This window comes from Aquarana catesbeiana, linkage group LG12 (genome assembly GCF_042186555.1).
Source record: "Aquarana catesbeiana isolate 2022-GZ linkage group LG12, ASM4218655v1, whole genome shotgun sequence".
Classification (NCBI taxonomy): Eukaryota; Metazoa; Chordata; class Amphibia; order Anura; family Ranidae; genus Aquarana; species Aquarana catesbeiana.
The window spans coordinates 77,805,072-77,831,427 of NC_133335.1; the positions used below are offsets into that span (position 1 = coordinate 77,805,072).

Here is a 26,356-nt window from a genome sequence, read left to right on the forward strand (position 1 = left end):
AAGAGAGGGATCCCAGGATAGTGAAATATGTTTTTAAATAACTTGATTTATTTAATAAAAATGGTGGATACAGGTCCTCACATTCACAAAGTAAATTACAGTCATCGAACCAGGAGCGCCTGCGTCACTTCCGGTGTCTCTACGTCCCTACATGTATTGTCACGTGACTTCATCAGGGGATCGTGACCGTGACAATACATGTAGGGACGTAGAGGTACCGGAGGTGATGCAGGTTAGTTGAGCGCTTGTGGTTTGATAACTGTAATTTACTTTGTGAATGTGAGGACCTGTATCCACCATTTTTATTAAATAAATCAAGTTATTTCAAAACATATTACACTATCCTGGGATCCCTCTCTTCTTCTCCTTGCCATCTTACATTTACCCGTTTTACACATTTATGTGTAAAAAGATAAGTGGCACTAGATTGAAAAGGAACAGATTGCCATTCCAATATTGGAAATATACAAGCATAGGAGTTTCGACCATTACCAAGAACAATCTGTGATTAAAACACACATGCTGTTATAACACAGCCTTGAGGTAAGAGGCCATCCATCATCACAGTGCACAGCACGGAAGGGTGTCACCAATAAAGAAAAGCTCACTGCACTTTATATGGTGTTTGCACAGAAGAAAGGATGTCACTTTATCTTTTATTATTTGTTTACTTCATGGAGCACTTTATTATCTAGTACTTTTTTGGAAGATTGCGAATCACTCTTCAGAAGACTGTGAATTACTTTTCAGAGGACTTTGTCATTATTTTTATTTATTTCACTTTTTCGTTGTTTACTAATTGTTTACAAGTATAGAACATTAACTCATTATTCATTCATCTATATATATGGTATATGTGTGGCACATATTGATTTATTATCAGTCATTGTCCATTGTACATGTGGATATATTAGGTAATTTACCACATATTATTCAGAGTATATTATCACTCCAACGGTGCAGCACTATGTTTCATTGTTAATGTTCCTTGTGGTTATGGTATGACCTCTCAGTGCTTTGCATAAGTTATTTAGCTGTAGTTTTTTCTTTATATACTTACTTGATAATTTGTCCTACATGTCAACATGGGAATCAAAGGTTTAAAATAAGTTTGCAACTCTGAGCTTTTTTTATTTTTAATTGTTAACCTAATTCTTTTGGGTACCTCTTCTGGTCCAAGAGGTGGAGGGGGGATTATTATTATTATTATACAGGATTTATATAGCACCAACAGTTTACGCAGCGCTTTACAATATAAAAGGGAGACAATACAGTTATAATACAATAAAATACAGGAGGATTAAGAGGGCCCTGCTCAGAAGAGCTTACAATCTAATAGGGTGGGGTAGGTGGTACAAAAGGTTGTAACTGTGGGGAATGAGCTGATGGAAGTGGTAAAAGATTATTTAGAGACGTGATAGGCTTTCCTGAAGAGATGAGTTTTCAGGGATTATGATGTGGGGTTGTTTTTCAGGGGTTGGGCTTGGCCCCTTAATTCCAGTGAAGGGAACTCTTAAGGCATCAGCATACCAAGACATTTTGGACCATTTTATGTTCCCAACTTTGTGGGAACAGTTTGGGGATGGCCCCATCCTGTTCCAACATGACTGCGCACCAGTGCACAAAGCAAGATCCATAAAGACATGGATGAGCGAGTTTGGGGTGGAGGAACTTGACTGGTCTGCAGACCTCAACTGGATAGAACACCTTTGGGATGAATTAGAGCTCAGACTGCAAGCCATGCCTTCTTGTCCAACATCAGTGCCTGACCTCATAATTGCTCTTCTGGAAGAATGGTCAAACATTCCCATTCCTCCTCTACCTTGTGGACAGCCTTCTCAGAAGAGTTGAAACTGTTATAGCTGCAATGGGTGAAACCAATATTGAAACCTGCGGACTAAGACTGGGATGCCATTAAAGTTCATGTGTGTGTAACGGTAGGTGTCACAATACTTTTGGTAATATAGTGTATACATTGTACTAACAATGTTGATTTTCGTAGTCTTAACTCTACTTTTCTCCTACAATGGGTGTGCACTGTTTCTAAACATGACTGGGCAGTCCAATAGCCACTAGAGTTAGACCACAGTAATCAGCATCAGTCTGCTGATCACTGGTGCAATGCTTTCCAGGCCCCTAAAAATAAAAATTGTAAATGCACATTTTTTTTTTACTTGCATGTGCATTTATTATTTTTTTAAAAGGTGAATTATCATTTAAGGACTGGCCAGACACATCCATCCCTTCTGTAATACAAGTCTACATACAATACTGCCCCTGACTTCATCCCCCGTTGCCCTGCCCAAGTATACGGTGGAGATGGTGGGGATGGAGATTTTTGCGGCACCTCTCCACCTATTTCTTCAGCTGTGGTCTGCAGACTGGCACCTGCGTCTCTGGACCCGGCCTAAACACAAAGCTGTGGTCCGCAGGTATATGGACAGGCTAGGGTAGTATATATACAGTCTAGGGTAGTATATAAACAGGCTAGGGTAGTATAATTCAGGCTAGGGTAGTATACGGACAGACTAGGGTAGTATATATACAAGCTAGGGTAGTATACGGAGGGGCTAGGGTAGTATATGGATGGGCTAGGGTAGTATACGGATGGGCTAGGCTAGTATATGGATGGGGTAGGGTAATATACAGACAGGCTAGGGTAGTATATAGACGGGCTAGGGTAGTATACGGACGGGCTAGGGTAGTATACAGATGGGCTAGGGTAGTATACGGATGGGCTAGGCTAGTATACGGATGGGCTAGGCTAGTATACGGATGGGCTAGGCTAGTATACAGATGGGCTAGGCTATTATACGGATTGGCTAGGGTAGTATACGGCTGGGCAGTATACAGATGGGCTAGGCTAGTATACGGATGGGCTAGGCTAGTATACGGATGGGCTAGGGTTTTATACAGATGGTCTAGGGTAGTATTCGGATGAGCTTACGTAGTATACGGATGGGCTGGGGGTCCTGCTTGGTCCTGGCAGAACAGTGAAGGTGTACAGAGGAGTGGAGTGGACGTATGGCTGGAGGGGTCCTCATCCGATGAGCGGGATGTGGAGGGAACATAGAGAAGGGAGCTCCTTCTGCAGAGCAGGACTGGCTGTGAGTGGCAGCGGACACTCCAGGACAGACATAGAGCGAATTGCTACTTCCAAGTGCTGGAGGAAGAGCCTGTCGGGCTGTGTGCTGGGGCTCAGGATCTGTAGCCGGGATCGGTCCTGGGATTACCAGTAGGTCACTTGCACATACCAGCCCGTTGCATCGGTCCAGATACCCTGCTGTACCTGCTGTGCCGGTGATGATGAGGATGGAGCCTGCCGGAGCCTTGTGGTGCAGGTGCCTAGGCGGCAGTACTCCCTAGGCGGCTGCCAAGTTTGCCTAGTGGTAGCACCGGCCCTGAGCAGAGCACCACAATGCATAATACTTGGTGTGAAACTTCTATTAGGCTTTACTAACTTAAAGTGGTTGTTAGGCCACTCTGACATTACCATATTATCCTCTCTGTCTCCTAATCCTGTGTCCCCATGTGTGTGTGTGATTTATATAAAAAAGCTGATGATACCTCATTTCAGAGCGGCGCTTGGTGATCACGTGACCGGTCGACTTTCTCCCTTCCCCATCTGGTACGAGCTGACAGGCAGGGAGGGGAGGAGGACACAGGAGACAGAAGAGGACAGAGCAGGGCTTCGGATGGCGGAATCACATAAACTGACCACAGTGTCAGGGCTCAGCAGCAGTTTACAGGGGGGAGGGTAGAAACTGGTTCAGCCAGGTATTTCAGGTTATACAGGGGGCCAAATTACACAGCAAAAGCACTGTGCTGTATAACATGCTTTAAAGGGACAGGATCCATTTTTTTTTTTTTTTTAGGTTAACAAACGTTTTAAGTGAACTTTGTCACTTTAGCATAGCTTTTTTTTTTCTATAGAAAATAAATTTCTATTGATTTTGCTAAATTAAGCTGCTTTTTATCATCTCTATAAATAATATTCACACAATTGCATATAAAATATAAGCAGTATCACAGGATACGTAATCTTACAGACTGAGTTTTAATGCGTACATCAGATCTGCAAGGATGTGCACTTCAGGATGTGCATGGAGGTCCTTGCAGATTTCAACAATGTGCCTGCAGGGAACAGCGGAGCCTCCTGTCTGGCTGAAGAGGCCCTTCGCACAGTAATATGGAATGGTCAGAAAGGGCCACTCCACTTGTATTGTTCTGTTTTCTCTAGGCCAGGAAGCAGTTTTATAAGTCTCCCTTGAAACAACAAAGTGGACCAAACATATCTGATACAACAGTGTATTAGTTGATTTCTTTGTTTGCAAGGCAAAGCCAGTCACCATTGCCTCTACTGCAGAATGGCACCAAGCCACAGGTATGTTAATGGTATTCTATCACCTATCACATGTTTCCTGCTGCAATACAGACAGTCTAATTCCCGAATACCTAGACTGGGCTTCCCATGATCCAGATTCCAGTGGAACTCTCCTCATGCATGGTGAAATGCTGTGCAAAAAACATCTGCGGAAGTTGCGGGATGTCAGGTTGTAGAGCAGGGGAGTGAGACAAGCACTGAGATAATAGAAGCAATTGGTGATTGGTTGCAGTGTGATATAGGAACGGTAGTAAGTCTCCGTCCATTGATCCTTAGAACGCAGTATAGTCATCAGCCGTCGTGCCTGGAATGGCAGCCAGCAAACAGCTAGCACACCCACAATCCAACCTGAAAGTAGAAAATAATAGTTATTATACACATGCAGAAATAATGTATAAGGGAACAATTTGGGGTGTTCGTGGCAAATTCGAAAGCCACGGAACACCCTTTAAAAGTCTATGGGAGAAATTAAAAGTGCTAATTTTAAAGGATTATATGCATGGTATTGTCATAAAAAGTGTTTGGGGACCTGGGTCCTGCCCCAGGGGACATGTATCAATGCAAAAAGAAGTTTTAAAAACGGCCGTTTTTTCGGGAGCAGCAATTTTAATAATGCTTAAAGTGAAACAATAAAAGTGTAATATTCCTTTAAATTTCGTACCTGGGGGGTGTCTATAGTATGTCTGTAAAGTGGCGCATGTTTCCCGTGTTTAGAACAGTCTGACAGCAAAATGACATTTCAAAGGAAAAAAAGTCATTTAAAACTACTCGCGGCTATTAATGAATTGTCGGTCCGACAATACACATAAAAGTTCATTGATATAAACAGCATGGGATTTCCCCACAGGGGAACCCCGAACCAAAGTTTAAAAAAATGGCGTGGGGGTCCCCCTAAATTCCATACCAGGCCCTCCAGGACTGGTATGGATATTAAGGGGAACCCCGCGCCAAAATTTAAAAAAAAATGGCATGAGGGTCCCCCTCAAAATCCATACCAGACCCTTCAGGTCTGGGTTGGATTTTAAGGGGAACCCCGTGCCAAAATTAAAAAAAAAAAAAAAAAAAGGCGTGGGGTCCCCCAAAAATCCATATCAGACCCTTATCCGAGCACGCAACCTGGCAGGCTGCAGGAAAAGAGAATAAACCCAAAAGATTTTGGCTCCCAGTGTTTTTAGCAGCTAACACACCACATTGAATAAATGGTATATAAAACTAAAATAGCAAAGTGTAGCGCTGAGAATGAAAGTGCTCAAATACAACTCAAGCAAATATCAAAATTAACAATGAAATGGTAACACGTATAAATTATAAATAATGGTATGCACAATTGTGCACAATATGTGTATAATGAAAATAAAAAATGTGCACACTCAATGAAATAAGTCCATAAATAACGCTGGATATAAATCTGTTTCCAATCAAGTGCACTAAATCTTGCAGGTAGTGAGTATATATACTCGTGAAGAAAACCACCACCGGATAAAGGGAAGGCTTACCGGATCGTTTGAACACACTAGGGCATACGCTCTGTGTGTCAAACAAGCTTGTTATGAAATGGATGGACCATAGGTAGATGTCATCAGACAGGTGTATGCGGATAGCAGCCGTGTAGAATCATGGGGGGAATGGCACCACAGGCACACCAACAGCTCAAAGGTCCATAGACATGTGGAGAGTATTGGAAAGGAAACGAAAAGGGACCATAGTGTAATTCCATAAAACAGAGGTATATTTATTAAAATGAAAAACCACTCACATGAGTATAGGTAAAAACAGCGCTGTAAGAAAATGTAGGCAGCAGTGGGGACCATCCCAAAAGAGGGAAAGAGGGGGGGACGAGAGAGCGCCCCCCCCTCCTGAACCACACCAGGCCACATGCCCTCAACATTGGGAGGGTGCTTTGGGGTAGCGGCCCCCCAAAGCACCTTATCCCCATGTTGATGAGGACAAGGGCCTCATCCCCACAACCCTTGGCTGGTGGTTGTGGGGGTCTGCGGGCGAGGGGCTTTTTGGAATCTGGAAGCCCCCTTTAACCACTTCCCTACCCACATATAGTCATATGACGTCCACAGATGGGATCTCCCATCCTGGGTGGACGTCATATGACGGCCTCGGGGGTTCACGGCTGTCTAGGAGGCAAGCGCGCGCCCGCGATGTCCGCCGGGCACCCGTGATTGCCCGTTAACCGGGCCGGACCGTGGATCTGTGTGTGTAAACACACAGATCCACGTCCTGTCAGGTGAGAGGAGAGCGATCTGTGTTCCCAGTACAGCGGAACACTGATCGGTCTCCTCCCCTTGTACGTCCCCGCCCCCTACAGTTAGAAGCATTCCCTAGGAAACACATTTAACCCCTTGTGTCCCCCTAGTGGTTAACCCCTTCACTGCCTGTCACATTTACACAGTAATCAATGCAATTTTATAGCATTGATCGCTGTATAAATGTGAATGGTCCCAAAAATGTATCAAAAGTGTCCGATGTGTCCGCCATAATGTCGCAGTCATGAAAAAAAATTGCGATCGCCGCTATTACTAGTAAAAAAAAAAAATAAATACATTTTTTTTTTAAATGCCATAAATCTATCCCGTATTTTGTAGACGCTATAACTTTTGCGCAAACCAATCAATATATGCTTATTGCGATTTTTTTTACCAAAAATATGTAGAAGAATACGTATCGGCCGAAACTGAGGAAAAAATTATTTATTTTTTTTTAAATTGGGATATTTATTATAGCAAAAAGTAAAAAATATTGTGTTTTTTCAAAATTGTCGCTCTTCTTTTGTTTATAGCGCAAAAAATAAAAACCGCAGAGGTGATCAAATACCACCAAAAGAAAGCTCTATTTGTGGGGAAAAAATGAACATCAGTTTTGTCTAGGTACAACGTCGCACGACCGCGCAATTGTCGTTTAAATTGCGACAGCGCTGAAAACTAAAAATTGGTCTGGGAAGGAAGGGGGTGAAAATGCCCTGTATTGAACCGGTTAACAAGGGGACCCCCAGATCCCGCCCCCCTGTGTGAAATGGTAATGGGGTACAAAAAGTGTCAAAAATGTTAAAAATGACAAGAGACAGTTTTTGACAATTCTTTTATTTAAAGTCTTCTTCTTTCCATCTTCTTCAGGTCTTCTTCCTTCTTCCTTCCTTCTTCCTTTGGTTTCTTCCTCCAACTTCTTCTTCCTCTGGTTCTTCCTCCAATCCTCTGCTTCTTGCTCTGGTGTTCTTGTCCGGCATCTTCCTCCGCGGCGTCTTCTTCCCCACTTCGTTCTTGGGCCGCTCCGAATCCATGGGAGGCTCCCGCTGTGTGATGCTTCTGTTCTTCTGACACTTCTTAAATAATGGAGGGCGGGGCCACCCGGTAACCCTGCCCCCTCTGACGCACGGGGACTTGACGGGACCTCCCTATGGACTTCCCCTTGACGTAACTGGGTGACCCCGCCCCTCTGATGTCACGGGGAAATCCACAGGGAAGTCTCGTCAAGTCCCCGTGTGTCAGAGGGGGGCGGGGTCACTGGGTGGCCCCGCCCTCCATTATTTAAGAAGCGTCAGAAGAAGAGAAGCGTCACACAGTGGGAGCCTCCCATGGATGCGGAGCGGCCCAAGAACGAAGCGGGGAAGAAGACGCCGCGGAGGAAGATGCCGGACGAGAACACCGGAGCAAGAGCAAGAGGATCGGAGGAAGAACCAGAGGAAGAAGAAGAAGACTTTAAATGAAGGAATTGTCAAAAACTGTCTCTTGTCATTTTTAACATTTTTGACACTTTTTTTGTGAAATGGTAGGGGTACAAAAATTTTGTACCCCATTACCATTTCATACAGGGGGGCGGGATCTGGGGGTCCCCTTGTTAAAGGGAGCTTCCAGATTCCGATAAGCCCCTCGCCCGCAGACCCCCACAACCACTGGCCAAGGGTTGTGGGGATGAGGCCCTTGTCTTCATCAACATGGGGACAAGGCGCTTTGGGGGGCCGCTTTTCCAAAGCACCCTCCCAATGTTGAGGGCATGTGGCCTGGTATGCTTCAGGAGGGGGGCGCTCTCTCGTCCCCCCCTCTTTTCCTGCGGCCTGCCAGGTTGCGTGCTCGGATAAGGGTTTGGTATGGATTTTTGGGGGGACCCCACGCCCTTTTTTTTTAATTTTGGCATCGGTTTCCCCTTAAAATCCCCCACGCCATTCTTTTTTTAATTTTGGAGCGGGGTTCCCCTTAATATCCATACCAGACCTGAAGGTATGGATTTTGAGTTTGGTTTGGTTCGGGGTTCCCCTGTGGGGAAATCCCATGCCGTTTTCATCAATGAACTTTTATGTGTATTGTCGGACCATGCATATAAGCCTTTAAAATTAGCGCTTTTGATTATTCATGTTTGAGTCCCATAGACTTTAATGGTGTTCGCGTGTTCGAACAAATTTTTTGCCTGTTCGCATGTTCTGGTGCAAACCGAACAGGGGGGTGTTCGGCTCATCCCTAACCCCAATATATATTCTTCACACTCAGATAAAAAAGGGTTATTCACATATACCAATTTATGTTGAATTTTCCTTAAAAAAATGGAGCTTTCCTAAAAATAATTTGTTCTGGTTCTCTGTGCCTTCTAAAAATAGAAGCTGTGAAAAAAAGACTTATTTTAGAGGTGCAGGACCTGGGGCTTTCAACCCTATAATGTTCCACTGATTTATTAAGGTTTTTGCTGGCTGCTGGGGGGATCTATTTTTGCATGACGATCTATTGCTGCTGGTGGGGGATCTTTTGTTACTGGAGGGTCAATTGTTGCTGGAAGGGATCTACTGTTTAGGGAGGGGTGTACTGTTGCTGGCTGCTGGAGAGTCTATTGATGCTGGCTGCTTGAGATCTGTTGTTGCTGGGGGCAGGGGGTGTACTGTTGCTGGCTGCGAGGGATCTATTGTATTGCTTTTCTTGTCATCAATAGTAAATTCCATACAACTTGCTTAACACCACAAAATTATACTTGGCTCTATATTTTGTAAAAGGGGCCATACTGGGAGCTGTGTAGGGGGTGGAACCAAGGGTCCATGCTCAGAGGTGGGTTGGGGCGGAACCAAGGGTCAGTGCTCAGAGGTGGGTAGGAGCCGAGATAAAAAGTGAAAAATATTTATGCAGGCAGGAAAAGAGGATTGTGTTTGTAGGGGGAATTGGAGGCGGGGGGGGGGGGTTGTGCATGGATGGGGCATTTGGGGAGTGGGGTAAGATTTCTTCTTCAAAGGAAGAGGATTTGTGTTGGAAGGGGGGTTGATGACATGTGCTGGGAAGGGGATGGGGAGAGTTTGTTCTGGGAGGGGGGATTTGGGCGATGGAGTAGGATTTGTTCTGGGAGGGGTGGAGGATTTATGCATTTTACCCAGGAGGGATAATTGTGCAGATTAAAAAATGATATAGAAAACCAGCACTGGAGCATATATGTTATAAATGAGCAGCCCCTTAAGCAAATTGTAACACCAACAGCAAAGATGTAATCATGTATAGAAGCAGCGCTAAATCAATACTTGGTAAATAACAGGTAAATAAATCAATATTTGTTAAAGAATCTTATGTGTTGTTATAATAACACCAAACTTTTTTTCATACCAAACATAAAGTGATATCAAACTAATTTGTGAAAAAAAATTCAGTCCATTTGGGGAGTGGGGTAAGATTTCTTCTTCAAAGGAAGAGGATTTGTGTTGGAAGGGGGGTTGATGACATGTGCTGGGAAGGGGATGGGGAGAGTTTGTTCTGGGAGGGGGGATTTGGGCGATGGAGTAGGATTTGTTCTGGGAGGGGTGGAGGATTTATGCATTTTACCCAGGAGGGATAATTGTGCAGATTAAAAAATGATATAGAAAACCAGCACTGGAGCATATATGTTATAAATGAGCAGCCCCTTAAGCAAATTGTAACACCAACAGCAAAGATATAATCATGTATAGAAGCAGCGCTAAATCAATACTTGGTAAATAACAGGTAAATAAATCAATATTTGTTAAAGAATCTTATGTGTTGTTATAATAACACCAAACTTTTTTTCATACCAAACATAAAGTGATATCAAACTAATTTGTGAAAAAAAATTCAGTCCATAAAAAGCCCATCAGTGAGGGTATGGGCGTAGCATAAGCGGTTGCAGGGGTCACAATCGCAACCCCGCCCCAGCTCCCTGCAGCCTCCCTGTCATATTATCATATCCTCCACAAAATGCAGCTCTGATCTGCCCTAGGGGGTCTAGTACTGGGCTTCTACTTTGCCTTCAACAGTCCACACCCCTCTATTCCCATTGGCTGGGGAGAAGCTGTGAGCCATTTCCTGAATGGAGAGGAGCACGAGGTGAGAACAGCCCAGGATGGGGAAGTGTCTGTGCTGTGTGCTGGCAACATGGTTTGGTAACCAAGCTCAGCGAGGCAAGAGGAGGAGAGTGCCGCCCTGTAGCCATGATGGGACCGATGTCACTGGTGAGGTATGACACTGCTCAGTGTCTCCTAGTCACCACCTGGGATTCTCTGTACCCCCCCACCCAGGGATGTCAACTTACCCCATTTCCCTGACCACTGGGGAAAAGACACGCACCTCCGGGAGGTGACCTACCTGCCAACACTGACAGAGAAACCTTCAGAAATGGCTAAAACCAATCCCTTAACACCTCCTCGGGGGGCCCCTGAAGGGCTGCCGGCTCCAGATTTTGGGTCATATGGCTTTGCACTCCCAGATCTAAGTTGCCCCCCAAAAGCCCCCTGACCACCCCCTCCACCCTGCATGCAATGCCCGGCTGCTGAGCGCCTTTCCTAGTACAGCAATCTATACTGTTCCTCCTCCGCAGGGCTGAAATCACAACAACCAGATAGCCATGATCTGCACAGGGTGTATCTGCCTACTGCAACTACACTGCCGTTCTGCTTAGAGAATTTCACAGGTCAGAAGGGCAACTTAAAAGCCAGATACACCCTGTGAAGACTGACAGACTGTGTGTAAAGGAATGTGATTTCAGCCCTGTGTATTGTGTGTGTGTGTGTGTGTGGGGGGGGGCTGTATACAGTGCTGGGATGGGAAAGGAGCTCTGCCAAGTGACCTGCCAGGGGTCGCTGTCCTCTGCTTCTCCAGCGTTAATCCCTGTCCTTTGCTGTAAAGAGGAACTCTGGTAACTCAAAACTCTTAAGCTACTTTGAGTATCTTGGCGTGTGGTGGGTCTATCTGCACGCACGTTTGAAGTAGTGGGAGGGGGGCCCAGGTCATCTTTCGCATCGGGGCTCACAAGCTTCAAGCTACGCCTCTAAGTGAGGGCATAAAGAAAAAAATGTGTTGAAAAACAGAGTTCAGAGAGGAGCAATTGATGCATAATTCAGTTACTCAATGAGTGTCCCCACGTTCCCAATATTCAGTGCTACCACCACCAGGTGACACCAGATACAGTGGGGACGGAAAGTATTTTCACTCTTTGTTATATTGCAGCCATTTGCTAAAATCATTTTAATTCATTAAGTTCAGCAAAGGGTCTGAATACTTAGGACCATGTGATATTTCATTTTTTTCTTTTTTAATAAATCTGCAAAAATGTCAACAATTCTGCGTTTTTCTGTCAATATGGGGTGCTGTGTGTACATTAATGAGGAAAAAAATGAACTTAAATGATTTTAGCAAATGGCTACAATATAACAAAGAGTGAAAAATTTAAGGGGGTCTGAATACTTTCTGCCCCCACTGTAAATGAGCCTCTTACTGTATCCTGTGGACCATCATATAATATTGTCAAATGTGCATGTTAAATTCCTTAGGATGGGAAGACTCCAAACACCAGTATGTGTCCAGTCAGGGTTGAATCATCAGCATAATGAAAAATAAAATGCATATACGCCCATAGTGTCATATTTAAAATTAGTTGCGTCACAGCCCATGTGACTTCATCAGGGCTTTGTGCACTGGTCCAAATCATTTAGTGGAGGGGGGGATTATGGTCTGGGGTTGTTTTTCAGGGGTTGCGCTTGGCCCCTTAGTTCCAGTGAATGGAACTCTTAAGGTGTCAGCATACCAAGACATTTTGGACAATTTCATGCTCCCAACTTTGTGGGAACAGTTTGGGGATGGCCCCTTCCTGTTCCAACAGGACTGCGCACCAGTGTACAAGGCAAGGTCCGTAAAAACATGGATGAGCGAGTTTGGGGTGAAGGGACGTGACAGTCCTGACCTCAACCCAAAAGAACACCTTTGGGATGAATTAGAGCGGAGACTGAGAGCCAGGCCTTCTCATCCACATCAGTGCCTGACCTCACAAATGCGCTTCTGGAAGAATGGTCAAACATTCCCATAGACACACTCCTAAACCTTGTGGACATCCTTCCCAGAAGAGTTAAAGCTGTTATATCTGCAGAGGGTGGGCCAACTCCATTGTGAACCCTACGGACTAAGACTGGGATGCCATTAAAGTTCATGTAAAGGCAGGCGTCCCAATACTTTTGGTAATATAGTGTATATTATAATGTGCATTACACACCAAAGTATTTAACAGTCTCAGCAATAGCTGGTTGCCAAGCAGCCCCTGACTATTTCAAGTTCTTCTTTAAAGTAGTATAAATAAAAGTGTTAGCTTTCTGTTTATTTTCAGTGTGCGCAAAAGCATACAGTATGTAATGCATTTTTTTTTAATGATTGTGCTGAGGTTTATATGTGTTTGTAAGACTCTGTGGCACAGCAATCAAACCATATGAGGAAGCCCGGGTTTTGTTTACCTGTGCCCCTTAAGCCCCTCCCACTGTTAACAGTTTGGCCATACCCACTGTTTGCTACCATGTGGTGCTGACACCCCATTACTACTCTCCCTGGGGCTTCCAAAGGTGCCTCAGTTTTCTTACAATCCAAGTAATGCCCCTCGTGCCGATGAAAATTGTCCTCTCCTGGCAATCATAATTTAACCTCACCCACTTTTTAACCACCGACTTGGAAATGCAGGGAACCGTCAGACTCTTATGTGCTGTGTTGATCACCTCTAAATAGTATATTCAAAGAACAGTACAAAACTGACACCCAAAGGCACCAAAAAAAAACTGACAGTAAAGAATTCTGATTTTATTTGAACAAAAAGTAGATAACTGAGAGTTACCATACTCACACGGTCATAAAAAACTCATCACGTGTATCTAACATAATATGACTCAGGGTGTAGCTAAAACAAACCTCATCCATAGGTCATACGCCAGACATAGATTCATAAATCTTTATATTTGTCATCAGTATGACCTAGGGATGAGGTTTGTCTTAGCTACACCCTGAGCCATATTATGTTAGATACACGTGATGAGTTTTTTTATGACCGTGTGAGTATGGTAACTCCCAGTTATCTACTTTTTGTATAAATAAAATGAAGATTCTTTTAAGTCATCTTTGTTTCTGTCTTTTTAGGTGCTGTGAGTGATAATGTGTACCTACCTTAGTTTTTGTACTGTTCTGTGAATACACTATTTAACCACTTGTTTACTGAGCACCCTTCCTGCCCAGACCAATTTCCAACTTTCAGCGCTATCGCACATTGAATGACAATTGTGCAGTCATGCAACACTGTACCTATTTGTAATTTTTATCATTTTATCATCAGATAGTTTTCATTTGGTGGCATTTAATCACCACTGGGTTTTTTATATTTTGCTAAACAAACAAAAGACAGAAAATTTTGAAAGTACAAATAAGTCATTTTAATCCTTCACTGATGTGCGCTGATGAGGCTGCCTTGATGGGCAATGATAAGCTGCATTAATGGGCACTGATGAGGTTGCACTGATGGGCACTGATAGGCTGCACTGATAAGCTACATTAATGGGCACTGATAGGTGGCACTGATGAGGAGGCACTGATGGGCACTGATAGGCAGCATTGATAGGGAGCACTGATGGGCACTGATAGGCAGCACTGATGAGCACTGATAATGAGGCACTGATGGGCACTGTTAGGCAGCACTGATGGGGAGGCACTGATGAGGCTGCACTGATAGGTGGCACTGATAGGTACTGATAGGCAGCACTGATGAGGAGGTACTGATGAGCACTGATATGCAGCACTGATGGGCACTGATATGCTGCACTTATGGGCAGCAATGATGGACACTGAAGGGCAGCACTCATGGGGCTGCTTTGATGGGCGCTGATGGGGCTACACTGATAATCAGGGCACTGATAGGGCTGCAGTGCCCCGATTATCTCTGCACATGTCCCCTGTCAGGATTGTCAGTTACTGGCTCTCTTCTCCTCGTGCTGTGACAGCGCGTGAGGAAAGGAGAGCCGATAACCGGCAATTCTGTTTACATTGTGATCAGCTGTGATTTGACACAGCTGATTACATTGTAAAGGGCTGCTGTAATTGGCCCTTTACTACGATCTGTGATCGGCTGTGTCTGAAGGAGGGGGTGCGCGAGGGGTGGGGTTCCCAGGAGGATATCCATGGACACCCTCCTCGGAAAAACGTAGGTAAGGAAGTGAAATTAGAAAGACATGGGGTGGGACTTTGCGTGTGCCTCAGTGGAGTGTGAATAATGATTTATAACACAATGTTTTTTAAAAAAGATATACAAATTCTTTATCATCCTTAGACGGGGATAATTAAAACATGACAATCTGAATAAAGACACAATTTCACAATTTACTGTTAAGTTGACCAAGGTTGTGCGAATCCTGGGAATATCAGAAGCGTGGCCTACACGTTTCATGGGAACCCGCTTCGTCAGGAGGTGAGGGGCCTTTTAGAACAGCACAAACAGCATGTAAATATTACAGATGTCCTAGAGATACAAAATTGCGAAATTAGCTAAATCATACAATAATATTCGAAAAAATCTTAAAAGTACATATGTAAAGAACATAGAAAACATAATACGCCGTTGTATGGTGTTTTATAATTACCCGTTGGTACAGAATACTAATATAACATAATGATATTCTTTTTAACAAAAGTGCAGTTACATGTCATGTTTATTTAGGTCCAGCGGTGTCCTATAAACACAGTGATACTTAAACAAAAAAAAGCAAAACCCACAAAGTGGATGTTCAAATTTCAATTACAAGGATTAAACATTATTAATACTACATAGAGCCACTTGTAGCTTACCTTCAGGTTGTGTGCATGGCATATCGGTCCGGGAGGGACAGTGACCCTGGGGAGCCCGTGGGGATGCCTCGCCAAGCCCCGCCAGAGAGAAACGCAGGGCAGACCCCTCTGTATATAAAATAATATAGTGTGGTATGGTAATATGCAATATGATAGTGAAACCGTGAGTGAAGATAGGAAGTGGACTAATTGTGAACTGAGGGGAGGTGAGAGAGGGGAGGGGAAGTGTGGGAATGATGGGAAACAAGACAGAGGGAAAAAGAGGGGGGGGGGAGAGGAGGGGAGGGGAGAGGGGGGAAAGGGGAAAGAAAAAAGGGGGGGGGGGAAGGAGGGTGGGGAAGGAAAGAGGGGGGAGGGGAGGAGCGAAGGGAAGGAAAGGGTGAAACTGAAGGGGAGAAAAGGGAGGGGGGGGAGGGGAAGAATGAGAATTCTCATTTCTCTCCCCTCTCGCTCCCTTCCCCCCCCTTTTTATTTCCCCTTTCCCCCCTCTCCCCTCCCCTTCACTTTCCCTTCCCCTTTGCCCCCCCTTTTTCCCTCTGTCTTGTTCCTCATTTTCCATCATTCCCACACTTCCCCTCTCCTCTCTCACCTCCCCTCAGTTCACAATTAGTCCACTTCCTATCTTCACTTACGGTTTCACTATCATATTGCATATTACCATACCACACTATATTATTTTATATACAGAGGGGTCCGCCCTGTGTTTCTCTCGGCGGGGCTTGGCGAGGCATCCCCACAGACTCCCCAGGCTCACTGTCCCTCCCGGACCGATATGCCATGCACACAACCTGAAGGTAAGCTACAAGTGGCTCTATGTAGTATTAATAATGTTTAATCCTTGTATTTGAAATTTGAACATCCACTTTGTGGGGTTTTTTTTTTTTTTGTTTAAGTATCGCTATCGCTCGTTTATAGGACACCGCTGGACATAAATAAACATGACGTGTAATGCCGCGTACACACGGTCGGACTTTCCGGCATACTTGATCCGACCGTGTATAGGCTCCGGCGGACTTTTCCGGCGGACTTTTTCCCAAAAGCCCGCCGGACCTAGATTTGAAACAAGTTTTAAATCTTTCCGTCGGACTGAGTTTCTGGCGGAAAGTCCGCTCGTCTGTGTGCTGGTCCGACGGAAAGCCTGCTCGTGTGTATGCTGGTCCAACGGACCAGATACGACGCGAGGGCAGGGTATTGCATTTCGCGCTCGCTGCAATAAGAAAAACTAATTTTCCTATTGCGACGAGCGCGGGGCATACCAGGCCCTTAGGTCTGGTATGGATTATAAAGGGAAGCCCCTACGCCGAAAAAACGGCGTGGGGTCCCCCCTAAAATCCATACCAGACCCGATCCGAGCACACAGCCCGGGCGATCAGGAAAGGGGTTGGGGACGAGCGAGCGCCCCCCCCCTCCTGAACCGTACCAGGCCGCATGCCCTCAACATGGGTGGGTGGGTGCTTTGGGGGAGGGGGCGCCCTGCGGGGCCCCCCCACCCCAAAGCACCTTGTCTCCATGTTGATGAGGACAAGGGCCTCTTCCCAACAACCCTGGCCGTTGGTTGTCGGGGTCTGCGGGCGGGGGGCTTATCGGAATCCGGGAGACCCCTATAATAAGAGGGCCCCCAGATCCCGGCCCCCCACCCTATGTGAATGAGTATGGGGTACATGGTACCCCTACCCATTCACTTAGGGAAAAAGTGTCAATAATAAAACACACTACACAGGTTTTTAAAATAATTTATTAAACAGCTCCGGGGGGGTCTTCCTCTGGCTTCGGGGGTCTTCTTCGGTCTTCGGGGGTCCCTCCGGTTCCTCTTCTCCCGGTGTTCCAGTTCTTCGGTCGGCTCCTCCGCTGTCTTCAGGCCGCTCTCTTGCCAGCGGAGGTCCGGACTTCTGGGCTTCTTGGCTTCTTGTCTTCTTCCCTCTTCTCTTCTCCAGATGTTGACACGACGCTCTCTCCGGCTGGACTGCTCTCTGAGGGCTCCTTTGTGACTTATATAGGCGGAGACCCCGCCCCCTTATGATGTCACAGTCCCTGGGCATGCTGGGACTGTGACGTTTTAGGGGGCGTGGTCAACATCGGCGTAGGGGGGCTTCCCTTTAAGATCCATACTAGACCTAAGGGCCTGGTATGACCCGCGACGGGGCTCGCAAGGTGTCAATCTCGCCAATAAAAGCGGCAAGATTGACTTCCTTTTCTAGTCCCGTTGCACCTGAGTCACGTTCAAAATTAACGGACTTGTCCATGTGTGGGCAAGTCCGTTCATTCTGAAAGTCCGCCGTAACTCCGGCGAAAGTCCATCGGAAAGACGGACGGACTTAGCCTGCCTTAAAGTCCGGTCGTATGTGGGCAAGTCCGTCCGTTTTAAAGTCCGGCGCACCTGGCGGACAAAGTCCGTCAGAAAGTGTGCCAGACCAAGTATTCCAGAAAGTCCGATCGTGTGTACGCGGCATAACTGCCCTTTTATTTAAAAGAATATCATTATGTTATATTAGTATTCTGTACCAACGGGTAATTATAAAACACCATACAACGGCGTATTACATTTTCTATGTTTTTTTTACATATGTACTTTTAAGATTTTATCTAATATTATTGTATGATTTAGCTAATTTCACAATTTTGTATCTCTAGAACATCTGTAATATTTACATGCTGTTTGCGCTGTTCTAAAAGGCCCTGACAAAGCGGGTTTCCGCGAAATGCGTAGGCCACACTGCCGATATTCCCAGGATTCACACAACCTTGGTCAACTTAACAGTAAATTGTATCTTTATTTAGATTGCCATGTTTTAATTACCCCCAACTCAGGATGATAAATAAAGAATTTGTATATATTTTTAAAAAAACATTGTGTTATAAATCATTATTCACACTCCACTGAGGTACACGCAAAGTCCCACCCCATGTCGTTCTAATTTTGTCTCTACTAGGGATGGTGCCTCCGTGTGAGTTATAATTATTCCACGCTTACCCCCACCCCCATTTACGTAGGTAAGAAAGTTGTTGACCACACTTTTTTGTCACGGCACACTACGAGCGCCACAGGTCGCCATCTCCCTGAAATGTCCCTCTTTCTCAAGTTCTAACATTAGTAGGTATAAGAAGGTACTTTCTGAGTTAAAGCAGATGTTCACACAAAAATTGAACCTCTGCTTTTCGGAACCCTCCCCCCCTCTGGTGTCACATTTGGCACCTTTCAGGGGGGAGTGGGGTGCAGATACCTTTATAATAAAGGTATTTGCACCCACTTCTGGGAATAGACTCCCGCGGGAGTCACGCCCCTTCCCGTCCCCACCCCCCGCTGTCTCCTGGGAAACACACAGGTCCCAGGAGATAGAGGGGACTAGTTAGGACGTGCAGCGTGACTCGTGCATGCGCAGTAGGGAACCGGGAAGTGTAGCTGTAACGCTTCACTTCCTAATTCCCTCACCGAGGATGGTGGCGGCAGCTGCCGAGAGCCGAGCGATTGATCGGCTTCGGTTGCCGACATCGCTGGACCCTGGGACAGGTAAGGGTCCACTTATTAAAAGTCAGCAGCTGCAGTATTTGTAGCTGCTGGCTTTTAATATTTTTTTTTTAGGTGGACCTCCTCTTTAAGAATAAATACTTTTATAGAATTTTTCTTTTTAAAATCAGAGTTTAGTGTCACTTAAGGCCTGGTTCACACCTATGCAGGTTACAGTTTGCATATTCCAGGTGCATTTTGCGTTTTTCGATACACATTTTTTTTTCCATTTAAGTCTATGGAACCAAAAGCCAGAAAAAAGTCCCTGGCTCTTTTCATAAAATGGACAGATGTGAACTACATCCACAGGAAACCATGTTATATGGACTGTAGTGTGTTTCTGCAAATACACTAAAAAATGCATAGGTGTGAACCAGGCCTCAACGGCTATAATATGCAAGCATGAACTATATGACTTGCCAGAAAATGAACTGCCTTATTTAGAAAATGTTCTTATCCAGAGATTCCTGTCAAACAGCACAGACAGGTTTTGACATTTTTTTCTGTCGCAGTTAAAGCAATGCAGCTTGGTCAAGGACTCAGGCTCGATTCACATCTATGCATGTTGCTTTTGAGCGTTTCTGGAGTTTTTTTTGTGATGCTTGCCGCGTTTTTGAGCAGCGTTTTTGCAGAGTTTTTACAGCATTTTTGCCACGTTTTTGCCGCGTTTTGCGTTTTTTTTTTCACAGTTTTTTTTAGACTGTATACAGTCTAAAAAAAAAAAAGAAACAAAAACGCAAAACGCATCAAAAACGCTGTAAAACGCTGCAAAAACGCTGCACTTGCATTTTTGATGCTGGTCCATTGAATTCTATTACATGCAAAACGCTGCATTTTGCATGAAAAAAAGTCCCTGACCCTTTCCAAAAACGCAGAGGTACAAAAAGACATTGATGTGAACATGTTCCATAAGAACCCATGTTAAAAAATGTTTAAACAATTCTGGCATCCACCTCTAGTTCCATCAGGTACAGCTTTCCACACCATGATGGAAATAGAGGTGGATGCCAGAATTGTTTAAAAATGACAAGCAGACACCCCAATTAAGCAATCAAAGAACCACAATCATTGGGACTACTTTTATATCTCTACTCAAATAGTCTTTTTAATGTCTCTCCCTGTTTAACCACATCACTAATTAATTATCTACACTGTCTATTTATTTTTTTATTCACTATTTATATTACAATGATGGATCATTGTTCCTGTATGTACACGGTATAGAATTTCAATTTTATTTATTTATCTGTGCAAGATCACGCTTATATATTTTTTATATAGTTATTTATAAGTTTATGAGCTTTTTGAAACACTTGGAATAGTAGTGGAATCTCACACTGTTTTGGATTTTATGTGCGGGATGCACAGTAGTGCATTTTATATTTATTTTTTACTGATCATTATGGAAGCGCTTCAATTATTTTTTTATACGTTTTTATGAAGGGATATTGAGCACCTTATATTGATAGCAGCCTTTCTCATATATATGATTAGTTTCACTTTTGGCTTTTTGGTTTTTCATTCAATAACCATCACAGCACTTTGTTTTTTCACATTTATCACCAGTGCTCATCATTGCTGCCAATCATTGCCCATCAGTGCCTCCTTAGTGTCACCTATCAGTGCTGCCTATCAGTGCCGCCAACCAGTGCCCATCAGTGTCATCTATCAGTGCCCATCAGTGCCCACCAGTGCAGCCTCATCAGTGCCACCTATCAGTGCCTCCCTATCAGTGCACACCAGTGCAACCTCATCAGTGCCCATCAGTACAGCCTATCAGTACTCATGAGTGCCTCCCTATCAGTGCACACCAGTGCAGCCTCATCAGTGCCACCTGTCAGTGCAGCCTATCAGTGCCCATCAGTGCAGCCTATCAGTGCCAATCATTGCAGCCTCATCAGCACACATCAGTGAAAGAGAAAAATTACTTACTTACAAAATGTTATAACAAACTATGAAAAACATTTTATTTCAAAATATTTGATCTGTTTTCATTTGTTTAGCAAGAAATAAAAAAACCGTGGTGATTAAATAGCACCAAAAGAAAGCTCTATTTGTGTGAAACAAATGGGTACAGTGTAGCATGACTGTGCAATTGTCATTCAAAGTGTTGACAGTGCTGAGGCTGCATTCACACCTGAGCGTAGCATCTTTAAATGTTTTTTCGTGCGTCTTGCGTGCGTTTTTGAGCTTTGCTGTTTTTTTATTAGCCTATGGAGAAAACTATCATCTGTTGCATCATTTGTTGCTAGGTATTTCAGCTTTTTAAGCTTTTTTTTTTAGTTTTTATTTCTTTTTTATTTATTATTATTAATTTGTTATTATTTTTTTCATTAGTGTATGGGGTTAGAGTTAAGGTTAGGATTAGGAGTTGAGGTTAAGGTTGGGATTAGGTGATAGGGTGTCACGTACCTTGGTTGGAGGCTGAGTTAACAAGGGGGCTTTCCTTGCAGCTCTGGACCGAGCACTCCTGAATGTGGTGACAGAGGTACAAGGCTCAATAAGCAGAAGCACAGGTGCCTGTAGTTTGATAGCAGGTGACTGCCACAGTCAGGGACGTAGTCAGGGTGAGCTGGAGTCGTACACAGTAAGATAACAGGGTGGTCAGGAGGCGCCTACGTGTCAGTGCACACTGGATATTAGCCTGAGCTTGTCTGTGTGCTGGTACATGTGCATGAGCATTAGCTGTATGGGAATGAGCAGGAGCTGCAGAAGAATTTTTATTAGCTGTATAAGATTTAGTATTAGCTGAACTAGCTTCCTAACATAGAGTTATTTTTTTATTTTTTTGTTAGGGTGTTAATACTATTACTAATAATAATACATAAATAAATAAATGTAAAATAAATATACAAATAAATACAAATAATTATAAATACATAATAAATACATTCAATAAATGAATGCTAAATAATAGTAAATAAATAATGAACCCCTTACCCTTAAAAAATTTAATTTAATTAAATTTAAAAAAATAACGAAACACCCTATCCCTACAAAAAAAAAAATAAATACATAAATTACTATTATTATTATTTTTAATAATTTTCATTTTTTTTTTTGGTTGGTTTTGGGTGCGAATGGCGCATTTCTATTAATTTCTATGGGAATAAAAATGCACCAATAACACTCAAATCTGCCCGATTCGAGCTACAAAAAAAGCTCCGGGCATTTAGCTTTGAGTCCAGGCATTTAGCTTCAGGAGACTTGGAGTGGAGATGTGAACCAACTCCATAGAAAATAATAGATTTTTTTCTCCTCCAGCGTTTTGGAGCTTCAAGCTCCTAAGCGCTGAGGTGTGAACGGGACCTGAAAGCTGCAAAATTAGCCTGGGCAGGAAGGGGGTAAAAGTGCCAAGTAGGCAAGTGGTTAAAGATGGATTCAAATACTTGTTCAGTACCCTTATTTGTATGGATCCATTACTCAGGATGGCCTAAAGAAATGCTTCCAGTGATAGAAGGTATAAAAAAGAAGCAGGAGAAAGGATGATAAATGTGAAACCATATTGGAACTAAAGGTGAAGAAAATTATAGAAGAGGTAGGGGAGGGGATCTGGGTGAAAGGTGAGGAAGACAGCCTTAGTTGGAAATGTTGTGTGCATGCAAATTAAAATGTAATTTCAAAAGGAATATATGCATAGCTATGTGTATACAGTAGGTCCAAACCAGGATCTCATCAGTGTTCATACAGATAATCCATGGGGTCCATTTGTTCCAGAGTGAGTTGTATCCATCCCATCATGCTAATAGGTTATTGGTTTCTCTATTCTCAGTCATCATATGGCATACTTCCTCTATCTACCGTATTTCTGGATCCATGGGGCTATGGTAGAATACCAAATGACCGGGGACAAGTTCTCTTGCCACATTTGAGTTTGACCATGATGGAGGTGTCTTTCAGGTGGACTGACCTTTTTAAAACTCATTTGCTGTTCTGAGCTTCGAAATGCGCACACGGTTCTATTCTGACCAATGCACTACATTGCAGCATGTTGCGAGAAAATGAAAATGTGTTCTCAATGCTCTTGGTTAAGGACATGGCAATGCATAGATGGATGTAAATGCAAAGAAGATACATGAGAAATGCATAAAATCATTTTGAACTATTAACCTTCTTTGAGGAGGTGAGCTGCCATCTAGATAAAGGAAGGCCCGTAGATGTGGTGTATATGGATTTTGCGAAAGCAATGGGGTGGGCAACTACATGGCAAATGAGGTTCAATGTAGAAAAATGTAAAATAATGCATTTGGGTGGCAAAAATATGAATGCAATCTATACACTGGGGGGAGAACCTCTGGGGGAATCTAGGATGGAAAAGGACCTGGGTGTCCTAGTAGATGATAGACTCAGCAATGGCATGCAATGCCAAGCTGCTGCTAACAAAGCAAACAGAATATTGGCATGCATTAAAAAGGGGATCAACTCCAGAGATAAAACGATAATTCTCTCGCCCTACAAGACTCTGGTCTGGCCGCACCTAGAGTATGCTGTCCAGTTCTGGGCACCAGTCCTCAGGAAGGATGTAATGGAAATGGAGCGAGTACAAAGAAGGGCAACAAAGCTAATAAAGGGTCTGGAGGATATTAGTTATGAGGAAAGGTTGCGAGCACTGAACCTATTCTCTCTGGAGAAGAGACGCTTTCAATATACAAATACCATACTGGTGACCCCCACAATAGGGATAAAAGTTTTTTGCGGAAGGGAGTTTAACAAGACACGTGGCCACTCATTAAAATTTGAAGAAAAGAGGTTTAACCTTAAACTACGTAGAGGGTTCTTTACTGTAAGAGCGGCAGGGATGTTAAATTCCCTTCCACAGGTGGTGGTCTCAGCGGGGAGCATCGATAGTTTCAAGAAACTATTAGATAAACACATGAACGACCGCAACATACAGGGATATACAATGTAATACTGACATATATGCACACACATAGGTTGGACTTGATGGACTTGTGTCTTTTTTCAACCTCACCTACTATGTAACTATATGTAACTGCGTATGTATCTTTATGTGTTGCTGTAAATATTTTTGAATATACATTACATACATATACATCCCAACACACAAAATGCATTAGTATGGACTGTACCACTGAAAACATTGCAGAGTGGAGCAGTCTAAACAAGCCTGAAAGTATACGTGAATGCAATTTTTTTTAATTTTCTTTAGTCGTGGATATGGTGGGAAGGAACTTATTGGTGTTTGTGTCCTCAATGGGAAGATTCACCACTGTTTGCCATGGTGACCATTGTTAAACAGAAAGTAGGGGAAAACCAAAATTTTAGGTTTGATTTATATCACTTCCATAGCATTTACATGTTTTGGCACGTATTTAATACATTCAACTTGACATGCACTGATATTCTTTATTTAATGCATTCCCTTAATGCATTGATGGTGTTTTTTGTTGTTGTTCACAGCCAGAGCCATAATATTTTTTTCTTTCTATAACGTGTGTTGCAGCACACTATGGTGTTGTAATGCACAGCAGTGCTTTTAAATGCAGCATATTACATTTTCACCCAGCAAATACTAGTGCATTGTGTGTATGTGAACTGAGTCTATTGGAAGCATTTTGGCTTGTTATTGCATTTGGTTTGTGTTGTGGCTCAACCCATGTTGTTGGAATAGAGCTGTCACCAGAACAGGAGATGAGACTAAAGCCAGCCATCAATTATCCGAATCTCAGCTGGTCCAGCAAGGACTGGCCAAGATTTGATCCATCTTTGGGCAGGCTGGTTGTACTGAAGCCGATCCATTGATTGACTTTAGTACAACTAGCCTGTCGCATTTCTTGCAAGCGATCACGGCCAACAGCTATAGCTGCTGGCAGTGACCATTGTGTTCTGCTGGCAGGGAAGGCTCCCCATGCTCCCCGCTGGCAGAACACAGTAGCGCTGCAGGAGGGATTCTCCCATCAACATGGTCAGTTGAGCAATTTCCTTCCAGGGGTGGTAGGAAAGAAAACTGCATAATCTATGGGCTGCCTATATCTTCCAACATGAATACTAGTTACCCTGACTACTGTATAAGATGGAAGCCCTCCTTAGATTTCCTCTCACTTCCTGTTGAGTCTTTAGGACAGGTGAAAGGAAACCTCCCCAACTGAACACATGGAGAAAAATAATCTGACAGGGTTTTTACCCTTCCTTGCTCTTTCCAAAATAAACTGAAAAAAAAATGTAATTTGACTAGTACTCACCGAGAAGATTAGCATTTTGCCGGCGCACTGCTGTATGACCACCAGAGAAACGGCCCAATAGCTGAATGGATCCATTGGGTCCTGTAACTTCTAGACTTGTATTACCCTGCAAAGCTCTCCTCATTCTCCAGCAAGTTACAACCACCACCATCAACACTCCTAGATACGTTAGGAAGGATATGCAGACACTTGCAGTAAAGAGTCCCATCCTCTGTCGTAATGGAGTGCACACCTGCACTTCAAAAGGCTCCTCCTTGATAGCTTTCACATTAATAGTTTCCAAGCCTATTGAAAACAGCATGGGCAGCCCAGCCAAAAAAGAAGTTACCCAAAGTAAGCATACCCGAAGGCGCAGCCTTGAGGACTGACGCAGATGGAGGCTTAGCGGTTGGCAAGTAGCACGGTGTCTCTCACAGCTTAAGGACAACACATTAAAAATTGCAGCATAACAGAGCACTTCCCACAGGTAGTAGAAGCCAGAACAGCCAACCGCTCCAAGTGGCCATGGGAAGGGGCTCCAGATGCTGCCATATAACTCAGCTGGAATGCCAAGTGCCAGCTGTAAAATGTCACAGGATGCCAGGCTGCACATGTGATGACTGAGGGAGGTCTGGACTCCACGTCGACCACGTATGCTCTGCAGTACTCTAATAATTAGAGTGTTCCCTAGGATTCCAACCAGAAGCAGGAGGATATAAACCAATGACACTAAAGTCTTGGCACAGTTACTGAGCCTGACTGGTGTCTCTGGAGCTGCTCTTATTGGAGGCATTGGTATAGGAAGATTCAGGCTGGCAGTAAAAAAAACCAGCTCCTTAATCCAGAAAAAAACTGACTTGGACAGTTCATTCAAAGACTATATCCTTATAGCATATCAGCCTGCGGTAAAATAAGTCTTCCTATTACAAACCTATATGTCCAAGGTAATTATCAACCAGACCGTTTCCAGTTCATGTCCCTTTCCTGCAGAAAAAACCTTGTACAATTAGTTGCTGGGGTAATCTAGAGTCAGCTGCAGCTTCTCTTCTCTTCTCTGGGACATCAGCATCATTCTGTTGCTGTATTCTTGCCGAGAAAGGCGTCACTTCATCATATCAGCTCATTGCTGAATCTTCCAATAATGATGGATTCATTTCTGATGTTTTTCCGCCGGCATGCCCACTTTGGTTGTCTGAAGTTTTTGTGCGTC

General features: G+C 43.8%; 1 protein-coding gene across 1 annotated transcript; it reads right to left on the reverse strand.

Annotated features, from left to right (window-relative positions):
- Positions 1-1,106: 1,106 nt before the first annotated feature.
- Positions 1,107-26,356, reverse strand: LOC141114427 (G-protein coupled receptor 39-like). The gene is made up of 2 exons (XM_073608095.1): positions 25,168-26,356; positions 1,107-4,732 (listed from the first exon to the last, which is right to left on the reverse strand). The coding sequence occupies exons 1-2, from the start codon at positions 25,937-25,939 to the stop codon at positions 4,404-4,406; spliced, it is 1,101 nt and encodes a 366-aa protein (XP_073464196.1). The 5' UTR covers positions 25,940-26,356; the 3' UTR covers positions 1,107-4,403.

Excerpts from the sequence above, each read along its gene's own strand:
- LOC141114427 (XM_073608095.1), bottom strand. The coding sequence starts at position 25,939 with ATGCCTCCAATAAGAGCAGCTCCAGAGACACCAGTCAGGCTCAGTAAC. Across the intron at positions 4,733-25,167 it reads GCAAAATGCTAATCTTCTCG|GTTGGATTGTGGGTGTGCTA; the intron begins GTGAGTACTAGT and ends TTCTACTTTCAG.